This window comes from Trichoplusia ni, chromosome 14, assembly GCF_003590095.1.
Source record: "Trichoplusia ni isolate ovarian cell line Hi5 chromosome 14, tn1, whole genome shotgun sequence".
Taxonomy (NCBI): domain Eukaryota; kingdom Metazoa; phylum Arthropoda; class Insecta; order Lepidoptera; family Noctuidae; genus Trichoplusia; species Trichoplusia ni.
The window spans coordinates 10,236,007-10,248,992 of NC_039491.1; the positions used below are offsets into that span (position 1 = coordinate 10,236,007).

A 12,986-nucleotide genomic window follows, 5' to 3' on the forward strand; every position below is an offset into this window, starting at 1 on the left:
AGAGTTGTGTAAGCGAGAGAGCACGATACACTGTGTAGGACGGCTTCTCGCTTAGAATTGTAACGAGTATGTGATGTCAGGCCACTGGGTCTTAATAAAATTAAGAATTAAATATGAATTTTCAGGCTGTGATTCGGCCATAGTTCTGAAATATTGGATGTTAGTCATTTAAAATGCATCTTAAAAGCTTTGTTTTTTGATTAATAGATAGCGTTAGTGTACTGAATGTTCTACTGGGCAAATAAGCAATCTAAAGCTCATTTGTTCAACTGAAACTTAAGTACAAGTACAATTACAACTTATTAACTTGCGCAGGTTATCCAATAACACACAAATACCTCATCTTAAAATACTAATAAACAATTTTTATTTTGTAACAGTGTGACGCTAACTTATTTATTTTGTAATTCATTCGTGAGATGGCGCTGTAGTTTTGAAACGTTACGGTAATTATAATAAAACCAAAACCGAATCATACTGCCTTCGACTATGTTTTCAATACCTTTAAAATATCACTATTAGTTACCAGAGAGGTTCATTTAAGCGCTGTAACGCCTTCCATCATGAAGTGTAATACACACTTTGAAACTTTATCTTTACTGATTGTTTAATCCATTAGTTAAGTTTATATAACAAAGAAATAAACATAAAACAAAAGCCTACAGAACGGCCTTGCATTGCTATTGATTAATATGTAACTATTTTAAATGTTGTCACCCCACACATGCCACACTTCCCCCTAATTTTCATTGCAATGGCAGCACTGAGTCAGCGCGAAAATCAATAATCTGCTTGTAAACAAGCTGACCAAATGTAGGGCAAACAAGACTCGTACAATTTTCATGTTCCACAATTATTGTTTCTTGTAATAATTTGGTTTAAATACTTTGTTTTTATTTGAGAGTGATAGGATAGCGTTGTATATAAGGATGGATACCGCAAACGTGGGTTACTCGTACCATTTGCCATCGGGCGGCTGGAACTATAAGATACGCAACACATTATCCCAATTTAGTGATTTATTCAGCGATTTTAACAAATATATCGCTCCGGCATATCATCATGATCGGTGTGAAAGGTATATAATATGAAGTTTACGTTTTTGCGTTGTTGTTTTTACGTCATTTGTTTTAATTATTTTCACGTGTGTTTCAGATCAGTACCAATGAGGATGTATTCCATGCACAAAGGGGAGTTCGTGATGGTTTTTATAGCGTTTTTAGCTTGTTTTGGCTTGGGTGTATTTATTGGACTGGCTGGTAAGCTTATATTTTTTTAATAACATAAGTACTGCTACAGTATTTCTTAACAGTGACTCTGCATTATAGAGCTTAAGCATAATGTCAAATTAAACTTAGCGCTATTTAGAAGCCGCGAATTGTAAAATGCTATAAATGTATAAATTATTTCTACTATTTATTCTACCTCGCAAAAACTGTTGAACCGATTACATTTTAATCAGCTGATGAGGCTTTTGTATAGTAATAGAACTCATAACATTAATATTTTCATAGACTTGAATATGACTTTCTTGAAGATTTTATTGCCCCTTACATTACCTCGCATTACAGTAACCTATTAGTTAAAAATGTGACTGGTCTACTCCCGATCACGTTGTCATATAAAAAATTGTCACTTGTTACTTTAGACATTTGTCGAAAAAAAAATCATATATCAATATCCATTTTTACCGCCAAACCGCCTTCCTTGAGTTTTCATTTGATCGTAGACTTGCTGATTTTTAAACTCTCCCGCAATGAGTAGATAATTCAATACTTGTGTCGCGGAGAATTTACAAACATTCAAGTCACATTCACAGAGACTTCCTTGAGACAGTTAGTTTTATTTGTAGGGCCATCACCAACGATGATGACGTCAATCGCGGCGTCGTCAACCCTCAGCAACATGAGTAGCATCCACCAGGGCCCCTTCCACCTGCACAGCTTCGCGCTGGGGACGCGCTCGCAGCAACTCTGGTTATACGCCGAGATACTCACTAATAATGATGATGGTACGATTTTGGTCTTTAACTGAATGTACTTAAATACCCGTTTGGTTAGCGTGTTTTGAAATAATGAAAGTGGGATTAGGATTTCATTTTTTATAGTATTAAAGTTATATTAGTTCGGTAGTTGTTTAATACTATAAATGCCGTGATTCCCCAAATATTACATTCAAACGGGATACAAAATCAAGGTATTTTGTGGCTACATGTTTTGTTCCAAATCAAGATATGCAGATGATATCTGATGGCCGAAAAAATAGATTCTAAGATTTCCCGTTCTTAAAACTTCCTTCAGCATTTTCGAAATGTTGGTAATCAAATATCCAAACACTTTTGTTTTTCAACCTTTTCCTCGTTGTGTGTATGTGTATGTTGCACTAAAATATTTAATGTATCTAACCTATGGGGGATTTAAGGCACATATCGAGTTGTGACACGTAAACATGCAATTTACTAAAATTATTGTTTTAGAGGAAATATTCGACAAGAGCTTCCAAGTTAGTATTTCAATAGAAGGAGTGCTGTCAGATCACAGCACGGAGGAAATTCTATCTGAGAATGAGTCTCCGAACAGGTAAAGAACATTCATTGAACGTATTTTCGAAAAATTTGGGAAAACTATCCACTTGGACTACGTCGGCTGTCGGTTTTGATTTTCCCAAAATTTCCGAAGGTCATAATATAACTAGATTTACTTTAATAGCTTTTGTGAAATATGTTTTAGAATTGTTCGTATGAAATATTTGCGAAAGTCATGATGGCTTTAAGGTTTTATAGACGGATTTGTATGCACGGAGTTGCAGGTCCGATACCCAACCTAGAAAAGTAAAGTAGTCATTTTTTAAGTTATTAAACTTTTTTTCTTGATTATTACAAGGCATCCCGACAAACGATAAAAAGAAACATCGTGGGGAAACCTGGATTCCAAATATATTTGAAATCGGCAACCTGTAGGTATCTAGGGTGGTAATCAATACTCAAACCTTCCCTGTTGGGGAAGTCCCTTATGTCCAGTATTGGGACATTTATAGGCTCGTATTATAATATTTGCGATAGTGCGACTTGTTGATGAGAGGGCCCACATCTTCAGTTAAGACCGTTCATATTACTGGATGCACTTCACTGCGTAGGACGGCATGCGGCATTTCCCTGTCACAACTACAGCCGACTTACTGAAGACGTGGTCTCCTCAAAAAAGAACTCATTTTGCAGATATCATGTATCATAGAAGTGGTAATTTCCCTAGTTTTAAGATTAACAATATGTACTAACATCTATTTTTTTTTCCAGGACCCAGCACTTAAGATGTAAGAAGCGCGTGTGCGAGGAGGTCCGCTTGTTACACTTAGGGATGGTGGACTACACGCATTACGTCATCAATGTTAACTTCTTTGGCCTCCAGGAATTTCATAAGAGATACTATATTAGAGAAATTATATTCTATGTGAGTTAACCTTTTTACTGTTTTGGTAACATTCGTAGTCCGTTAGAAACTGGGGTTGCTTTCCCAAAAAGGTATCCCCAGATAAATCGATGACGGTTTTCCAATTTGTTGCCTAATTGTTTTGGAGGGTTGATATTTTTTTAAGACTTCCTGCAGTTTTCTACTTAATCCTCGGGTTTTATTAAGTCACATACTCAAAGGGGGTGTCCTTTGAGTTGGAGGGGGTTGCCGAACAAAATCACAAAATAGCCTCTCAATTTAATTGAGGCATCGAAAACTTTTCGTTATTTGTGCAATGTTAGCCTTTAGCGCCTTTAGCGGTACCAAATTCAGTGGTTCCTTCCATTTCTTTTAGTAGGTATATAAGATGTATGTTTTTGTTCCAGTTTAAGACGTACAACCCAGCCTTCACACAACTAGAAACATGGTTCCGATTTATATTTGTAATGACGTCATTCATCATGACCGTGAGTATTTCTTCGTAATTTCTTTTTAGTTAGGATAATTTATCCATTCTGGTATTATGTATCTTATATGAATTCTTAGATCAGGCCTATTGCACTTGTATAAGCAAGATGCAGCTATGCGCCGTGTAGTGTACTATCTCACTTATAAAATATAGATGACGACAACATTTTTCCATCCTCCGTCATTCAATTTAATGAGTAAAGTCTCGCAACCGTGAATTGATCAAATTATGGCGAATGGAATTTAAGCGTGACGTCACTTCTATGTATAGATTTTGCTAAGTCGACTGCGTCACGTCGTTTCGTCACAAGCGTCTTTCTCTAAAGCAGTTTATCTTTTTCAATATTAATTCTGATAAAGGCAAAAATATGTGGCAAAAATATGTGTAATATTTTTTAATTATCTATCTACCGACTTAAATTATTTTTCCTTTAATAGGTACCCAGTCGTTATCTCCACACCAAGATTCCCGGTTTAGCAGCTATTTAGCTATAGTTCTAGATTATAACTTTGCTTTGTTTTTCAGTTCTGGTTTGCATACGCGCTCCGCAAGTATCCGCCCCCAGACTGGTCGATAGAACAACAATGGATTTATATTTTACTTCCACTTCTATTGACTTTTAATGGTACGTATTAAAACTATATTAATAATTGTTGATAGAAGCCACTATACAATACGAAGATATCTATTGTTGACTAGCCAGTTGGTCTAGTGGTTATAAGTGGCCCTGACTGCTATACTGAAGGCTGTGGGTTCGATTCCTACCCAGGACAATTGTTTTTGTGATGAGCACGATGATTTGTTTTGTCTGGGTGTAATTTATCTATACCATGAATGTGTAGTGCATGAATGAATGTCTAGTACATGATATTATTATAACCTTTGCTTAGTACTTTCTTGAGACTAGATGGCGTCGTATGAAAGTTGTGGAAATTGACTCAATGCCTTTCAATTTTGACTATTCAAAATCCCTCGTTATTCTGACTGATTAAACGAAGCCACAGCAATGCATTATAAAACTATTCTTTTCTATACACAAAGAAGGGCGTGGTCATAAAAAATATAGCGCCATCTCTGTTCATGACTCAACAACTATGGCTACTACTTAAATACCTACGTCATGATACGAGACCTCCGAACTTACCAATCATCATTCAGACAGGTTTATAATCTAGTGTGGAAACGAGACACATGTACATGTAGAGTATAGTCATGTCTCGCTTCCACGGCCAAATAAGCCTTAAAAAAGTGCATAGTACAGGGGTAGGGCGCGATTATCTCGGACCGGTTTCGTATTCGCTGCGCTGTACACTAAGATTGTAGTGTGAGGTGTGACGGCTGCTTGAGTCATGCGCCTTGGATCATCCTACGTCTGCCCACGTATTTAGGAATAAAGAAATTTTATATCGCAGTAGCGTGAATAGATCGTGACGTCAAATGTAGTGAGGGGATTATGTTTCGATGTACTGATAAAATAGTTTATAGGTTTTAGTCAAATAATAAATGAGGAAAATAGTTTCGATATTGCAAACTGTAGTAGCATTCTTTACGTTTTTGAATACAATGCGCATAGATAATATACATAATATATATCCTTTTGCACATCTTTAGGGCTTAAATCGATAAATCAATTCAAATATCTAGGAGAAAAGTGGATGAAGCAACTAGCAATTCCAGGAGGAGCAATGATGGGCATGTGTATCAGGCTATCTTATTGCCTATGCATATCAGAATTATCAGAAAATTACATATTAAAACAGTTGCTGGAATTTAGACCTGCAACTATGTGCATAATAATTCAATCTTTGAAACCCTAGTTCACATAAATACTTAGACCTTTGTTTAGTCCTAGCTACCGCATTAGGATAAGTAACCTGCAATTGTAGATTAGTGTGATAATTAAATAAATAAATTCAGACGGAATTTTGTTTCGCTAGGATCACAAAGAAACTTCTGTTTTTGTATATTGTGTATTTGTAGCATTTTGATCTTTAAAATAATTCAGTTAGTGTTCAAAATAAGATACTTACCTACTCTTTGGATAACAAAAGTAGCGAACCATTACCATTGTCTATTTTGTAAATTATTATTAATCTTACAACCCAATGCATTAGAGTACAATTTCGGGTAACTCGCAAAATCACGAGAAACCGCCCCATCGTTCTTCACAATCCAAAAATAGACATGGATCCAAGACCGAAGTGGTTTAACCCTTTTTAAGCTTTTTTTACATACTAACTCATTCACAAGCTTTTATGGAACTTGGCTAGTTTTTATCGATATTAATCTGAGAGCTTGGCCAATAAAATAAAAATATTTTCTCGATATGTGCATGGCGCTGTAGCTCGTCGCCATGTTGCAATTTCGCGGCAAAAACTGACAGACCGCGTCTCTTGTTAAGTTTTAACGGATATAGGTCCACGTGTGATTTATACCAATGGTTTCTCTATAATGTGGAGGGAAAGTAGTGGAGTGTATGGTGAAAATATTAAATATACATTTACTATACCTACTTATCCATTTAGTTACTTTGTTGTGTGACAACAACTACTGGCATGAAATAGATAGAAATCTAGATTTCTTTGTTAGCGTGTCTACTTAGCTTACATGCTGAATAGTTAGAGCAAAATGAAATGAACAACAATTTAACAATAAAAATTTATACTCGAAGACAAAAGATCACTATTCTTTTGGAGATCAACTACAAAGCCTCAAACAGACAAAATATCTCTCAATTATTTAACAATGTTTATTTAATTCATAATTTATTGAGTTTAGGTATAAGCTTATTTCATTGTTCACACTCGAACCTTTTTTTTGCCATGTTTTTTCCAGATCCCCTATTCCCGCTTAGGCTAATCCCGGGCGCGCATTTCTCTACCTTTTTGGGAGAGGTCGCTCAAACTTGTTTCCTCGGAGTCGTCTTGCTTTCTTGGGTGTCACAGTACCATGGGTTAAGACAGGTATGTAAATCACGTTACAATGTTTTTTTGAAAGATATCGTAGACCATGATCTGGGGGCCTTATTTTATGGAAGGAGGGGGTATCTTTATGATCTTCATGGATACTTACCTCATCGGAGAAGGGAGTAGGTAGTTTGAGACTCTTACTGACTTAACCTGAACCGCCGTGCACCTACTTATTCGTTTTTACCGCTGCGTGATGAATTGCTACGCATACCACGACGACCATAGGGTTGAATCTGGTAGCCTGTTACCACTTCCGTACTTATGCAGTTGTTTAGGAGAGACGTCGCACTATACCGTGCAGAATGCGTCTGCAACTGCAATAATGCTACATTGGGAGATAGTAACAGAACCTTCATATTTTCCCAAAATATGGTATCATCGGCCATCAGAGAGAATACCTAGAGTTTTGCTGACCTACCTAATTAACCAACCTTTATTGTCCCTCTGCAGGAGAAGCTTAAGTAAGTTAAATATAAGTAAATGAAACTATTTCTTCCTTTTCAGAATGACAGAGGAGTTGTTTCGTTCTACCTGAGCAAGCAAGCGCTGGTCATCTCCGTGGTGGTACCAGGCATCATCCTAGCTTTCTGGCAGCAGTACGATGGCTTTTTCGATCCCACTAACAATTATATGATGAACCCCAACTACCCCGTAAGTGGACTTTCCTCCTTCATAAAGAATTAGAACCGTTTTCAAAATTCTGGTTGCTATACGTATAACTGAACCTATGTCTAACTGAACGATACTTACGACAGGATCATCATCATTATAACATTACATTAGACACCTGACTAGGAGGAGCTCGTGGCTGTGCTATAACCGCATAAGTGATTCGATCACAGATTAAGCTATGCTTGACGTGGTTGGTCCGTAGATGGGTGACCATCTTTGTCATAGCGAGTTCCTCCGTGTTTCGGAAGGCACGTTAAATTGTGGGTCCCGGCTGTTATTCCTACATCTTTGACAGTCGTTACAGGTAGTCAGAAGCTTGAAAAAGTCTGACAGCCAGTCTAACCAAGGGGTGTCGTGTTGCCCAGGTGACTGGGTTGAGGAGGTCAGATAGGCAGACGCTCCTTGTAAAACACAGTTACTCAGCTGAAACCGGTTGGACTGGTAGCCGACCCCAACATAGTTGGGAAAAGGCTAGGCCGATGATGATTAGACACCTGACACCTAAAAATGATGCGTCTGCTTTTAATAGGCATACAATTTTGCCCATATTACTTCTAATGTCATATTTCTTGTTTTCAGATCGTGAAACTATGGTTCTTCAGTTCGATTGTAGTTTACTTCTTATATTTACTTATTCTAATCATAAAAGCTTATAGCGATTTGAGGAATATGCCGTTTTTTGGTAAGTTCTCTAACTCTCTAACTCCCTAACTCTAGACTCTTAGGAACTTTACTAGACTCTTGGTTTATGGGTTATTTTTCTTTTACTCCGAGTATGTTGTTACATATGATTATAAATATTTGTGTTGTCTGTGGTTAAGTGAGGAGCGACGCGCCAGATTTGGAATGGCGGCAATTGAAAATAGAAGCTTGAACTATGCAAACGTCTATTATTTATCAGTGGCGACGAGGATAACGGAACGATATTCGGTGCAGAATAAAGTCTTAAATTATTGTGGTATAGTGCTTTGGGGGTGATTAAAAATGTCTGTTGGGAAAGTTCGAGATTTTGACATAAAAAATGGGAATTGGTCGGCGTACGTCGATCGTCTCGAAATGTATTTTGTTGCTAACAAAATAGCGGAAGATTTGAAGTTACCAACATTAATAGCTCTTATCGGCGAACCGGCTTATGAGTTACTGTCTACTTTGGCGAGCCCGAGAAAACCATCAACCCTGAAATATAAAGAAGCGGTGGAATTACTGCAAGCACATCTACAGCCGAAACCATCAATTCTCGCGGAGAGGTATAGGTTCCGACAAAGACGCCAATCAGCGGGAGAAACGATAGCTGATTACGTGGCAGATTTGAAAAAGATGTCACGTTATTGTGAATTCAAGATCAATTTAGAAGAAAATTTGAGGGATCAGTTTGTGTGCGGGTTACGTAGCGAATATATACGTCAGAGGTTATTCGCGGAAGATAACATAGATTATCAAAAAGCGCTAGTATTAGCCAATACTCTGGAGGCAGCTGAGCGGGACGCCGGGGCCGTAGAGGGAACGCAGGAACAAACTACCAGCCGGGAACTAAGCGAGAGAATACACAAGTTGGAACTCAATAAATGTTCAGCCTGCGGGGTCAACGGTCATGGGGCACATAACTGTAGGTACAAGGAGTTCGAATGTAGTTATTGTGGACAACCTGGCCATTTACGAAGAGTTTGTAGAAAAAAAGAATTTGATCGTCGCATAAAATCTACGATTTCAAACCGCGGGAATAATGGCGCGCGAGGAAGGTCACGTAGAGGACGCGTGATCGGGTCGAGCGCCTACGGAGCGGGTGTATGGCGGAGCGGCAACATGGCGCGCGGGGGGCGCAGCAACGCTCGCACCGCACGCAGCAACGACGTTACCGACGCGGCGTACTGGCTGAGCGAGCCAGCGATGGATGACAACTCCGGCTCGGAGCAAGACGTTGAGGGTACAAACGAGGAACCGATGTATCAAATGTCACTAACCAACTATAAACCGGTGTGTATAAAGCTTCTAATTAATAATAAAACCTTATCGATGGAGATTGATACAGGCTCTGCGTTATCCTGTATAAGCAAGTCTACGTATAAGGAGCATTTTAAAGAATTACCTTTGAAACCATGTAAAATGAAAGTAAAATTTTATGATGGCTCTGTCATTCAACCAATAGGGTATTTAGAGACTGATGTGCAATATATGAAAAATATGAAGAAACTAGATCTCTATGTGATCGATAAGGGTACTACTAATTTACTAGGTAGACAATGGTTATCGGAATTGAATATTGAGATACCAAAATTTACTAGATGTAACCACATTAAATTATGTAAAAATAAAATGTTTAACGATATCATTTCCAGACATGACAACCTATTCGATGGCACGTTGGGCAAATATACCGGTGAAGAAGTCAAGTTATGCGTGCGGGATGGGACCGAGCCAGTATTTTGTCGAGCGCGCCCCGTGCCTTATGCATTGCTGGCGCGGGTCAATGCTGAGTTAGACGCGATGCTGCGCGCCGGCGTCATCGAGCCCGTTGAACGGTCCGACTGGGCCACACCGCTAGTTATAGCGAGGAAGGGAGACGGTGGAATACGCTTATGCGCGGATTATAAGGTGACACTTAACAAGGCTTTACTGGTTGACAGGTACCCGGTCCCGAAGGTAGAGGACTTATTTAGTAATTTGAGTGGCAATCATTATTTTACTAAGCTAGATTTGTCACAGGCTTACAATCAATTAATTTTGGATGAAACTTCTCGGAACTACACAGTAATTAATACACACAGAGGACTTTTTAAATACAATCGCCTCGTTTATGGTCTCTCTTCCAGTCCGGGCATTTTTCAAAAGTTCATGATGAATCTCTTTAAAAACGTGCAGGACGTAGTCATATTCTATGATGATATTTTAATAAAGAATAAGTCATTAGAATCTCATTTAGAAAGAGTTGAACAGGTTTTTAGTATTTTAGAGAGGAATGGGTTGAAAATAAAAAAAGAAAAGTGTGAGTTTATGGTAGGCCAAGTAAAATATTTAGGATTCATAATTGATAAACATGGCGTACGGGTAGATGCAAATAAAATAAAACCGATCCTATCTATGCCCGACCCAACTAACGTCTCAGAGTTGAAGTCTTTTCTCGGTATGGTTAATTTCTATGGAAAATTCATTAAGAATTTGAGTACTCATATTACACCACTTTACGAATTACTTAAGAAAGGTAAACATTGGCAATGGACTAAAACACATAGATATGTGTTCAATAAAATTAAACAACTTCTATGTAGTACTGAAGTATTGACACACTTTGACATATCGCTGGAGAGCATAGTAACATGCGACGCGAGCGCACGCGGGCTGGGGCCGTGCTGGCACAGCGCGCGTCTGACGGCAGCGAGCGGGTTGTGGCGTACGCATCGCGGGCGCTCACTGCCGCGGAGTTACACTACAGCCAGATACATAAAGAAGCCTTGGCTATAATTTTCGCGGTAGACAAGTTTCATCAGTATCTTTATGGCAGAAAGTTTACACTACGTACAGATCATAAACCGCTGGTCACAATTTTTGGGCCCCATGCAGGAATACCGAACACGGCGGCGAGTCGTTTACAGCGGTGGGCCATTAAACTATCAGCTTACGATTTTAATATAGAGTACATTCGATCAGATAAAAACACGGCAGATATTTTGTCTAGGTTAATTAGCACTCATAAAGAAGGGTTATTAGTGAAGAATTAGACACACCTGAACAAACGTATTTACACTTTGCCGCGGAAGCATTGTTATTAGATTATCAAACGTTAAAAAAAGAAACCGTTTCGGATAGTGTATTGAGCAGAGTAGCCAGATATATAAACGATGGCTGGCCGGTCGAGGTCGAAATGAAAGAATTAAAACCATATTTTAACCGTAGAAAGGAATTATATATTGAGCTAGGGTGTGTAATGTGGGGACATAGGCTAGTAATTCCTAGTACGTGTAGGAATAAAGTGATCGCTGAGCTTCATGAGAGTCACATGGGCATAGTCAAAACTAAATCGTTAGCGCGAAGTTACGTATGGTGGCCGGGAATAGACGAGGCACTAGAGACAGCATGTTGCAGCTGCACCGTGTGCGCTGAAGTGGCGGACGCACCACCTGCGCATGCGCCCCGCGCCTGGCCGTGGCCAGATCGACCGTGGACCAGGATACACGTAGACTTCTTAGGACCGGTAGCCGGTCTTACTTATCTAGTGGTAGTCGATGCACATTCAAAGTGGATTGAAGCTATTAGAATGCTGAGCACCACATCGCAAGCGGTAATAAAAGAATTACGAGAGATGTGGGCGAGATTTGGGTTACCTAAACAATTGGTTAGTGATAATGGCCCTCCGTTTTTCAGTGGAGAATTTCAGCAATTCTTAAATAATAATGGTATAGAACATATATTTTCGGCACCTTATCACCCAGCTTCTAATGGGGCAGCGGAAAACGCTGTTAAAATTTGTAAAAAGAGCATTAAAAAGGCGATTAAATCGAAATCCGACGTACACTCCACATTGTGTCGTTTTCTGCTGGCGTACAGAAACACACCACACTATACAACCGGGGAAAGCCCCGCCAAGATGTTATTAGGGCGCAACTTGCGCATGCGGTTAGATTGTTTGAAACCAGACCAGAAGGCACTTATTAGAGCTCGCCAAGAGACAGTAGAAGCTACATCGAGTGGCGTCACAAGACAGTTTAATCCGGGGGACCTTGTATGGTTCAGAGAATACCGTAGCTCAAACAAGTGGTCTGCAGGGACTGTTATAGAGAAAACAGGTAGTACAGATTATAATGTTAAATCTATCCACGGCACTGAGGTGCATAGACACATTGACCAACTAAAACCAAGAGTGATAAATAGGACAGCTAGGCTAGTAGATGCAAACTTTAGGAACTTTCAACCAGTTCAGCCTGTTAAGAGCTCTCGCTCTTCTCTCGTGTTTCCTTCGGACAATAATCGAGCGCCGAACACAGAACCGGACCGGACAAACGGAACCAGCTTGACGAAAGCATTGGTCGAGGAAACATCCCGCACGCAAACAGACGGAAGTGATTTGGTTACAAGTGAACCCTTGTCAACGTCAAGTGTACCTTTAAATATGCCCAAGGTGCAGGAGACGGGTAGTCCTAGGGTTCCTATTACTCGGGATATACGAACTAGTAATCGTACACGCAAACCGGTTAAGAGATATGGGTTTGATGATGATTGAAGTAAGAAAATATATTATAAGATTGTTAAGATTATTATTGATATGTTGTTTAATATAATTTAGTAAGTAAGTTTATCTGTAATAATTAAGGGTGGAGGTGTTACATATGATTATAAATATTTGTGTTGTCTGTGGTTAAGTGAGGAGCGACGCGCCAGATTTGGAATGGCGGCAATTGAAAATAGAAGCTTGAACTATGCAAACGTCTATTT

General features: G+C 39.1%; 2 protein-coding genes across 2 annotated transcripts in view; both read left to right on the plus strand.

Annotated features, from left to right (window-relative positions):
• Positions 1–288: 288 nt before the first annotated feature.
• Positions 289–12,986, plus strand: part of LOC113500433 (transmembrane protein 181) — a 17,849-nt gene continuing 5,151 nt past the window's right edge. The window contains exons 1-10 of the mRNA XM_026881224.1: positions 289–1,078; positions 1,156–1,259; positions 1,853–2,011; positions 2,477–2,579; positions 3,296–3,449; positions 3,836–3,916; positions 4,444–4,543; positions 6,754–6,881; positions 7,392–7,538; positions 8,139–8,241. Of these exons, the coding sequence (XP_026737025.1) occupies positions 930–1,078; positions 1,156–1,259; positions 1,853–2,011; positions 2,477–2,579; positions 3,296–3,449; positions 3,836–3,916; positions 4,444–4,543; positions 6,754–6,881; positions 7,392–7,538; positions 8,139–8,241 (1,228 nt within the window). The 5' untranslated portion in view covers positions 289–929. The remainder of the gene's footprint in view (positions 1,079–1,155; positions 1,260–1,852; positions 2,012–2,476; positions 2,580–3,295; positions 3,450–3,835; positions 3,917–4,443; positions 4,544–6,753; positions 6,882–7,391; positions 7,539–8,138; positions 8,242–12,986) is intronic.
• On the plus strand, positions 8,384–9,988 carry LOC113500432. Its single transcript, XM_026881223.1, has 2 exons — positions 8,384–9,533; positions 9,896–9,988. Exons 1-2 carry the CDS (start codon positions 8,544–8,546, stop codon positions 9,899–9,901), a joined length of 996 nt encoding a protein of 331 aa, XP_026737024.1. The 5' UTR covers positions 8,384–8,543; the 3' UTR covers positions 9,902–9,988.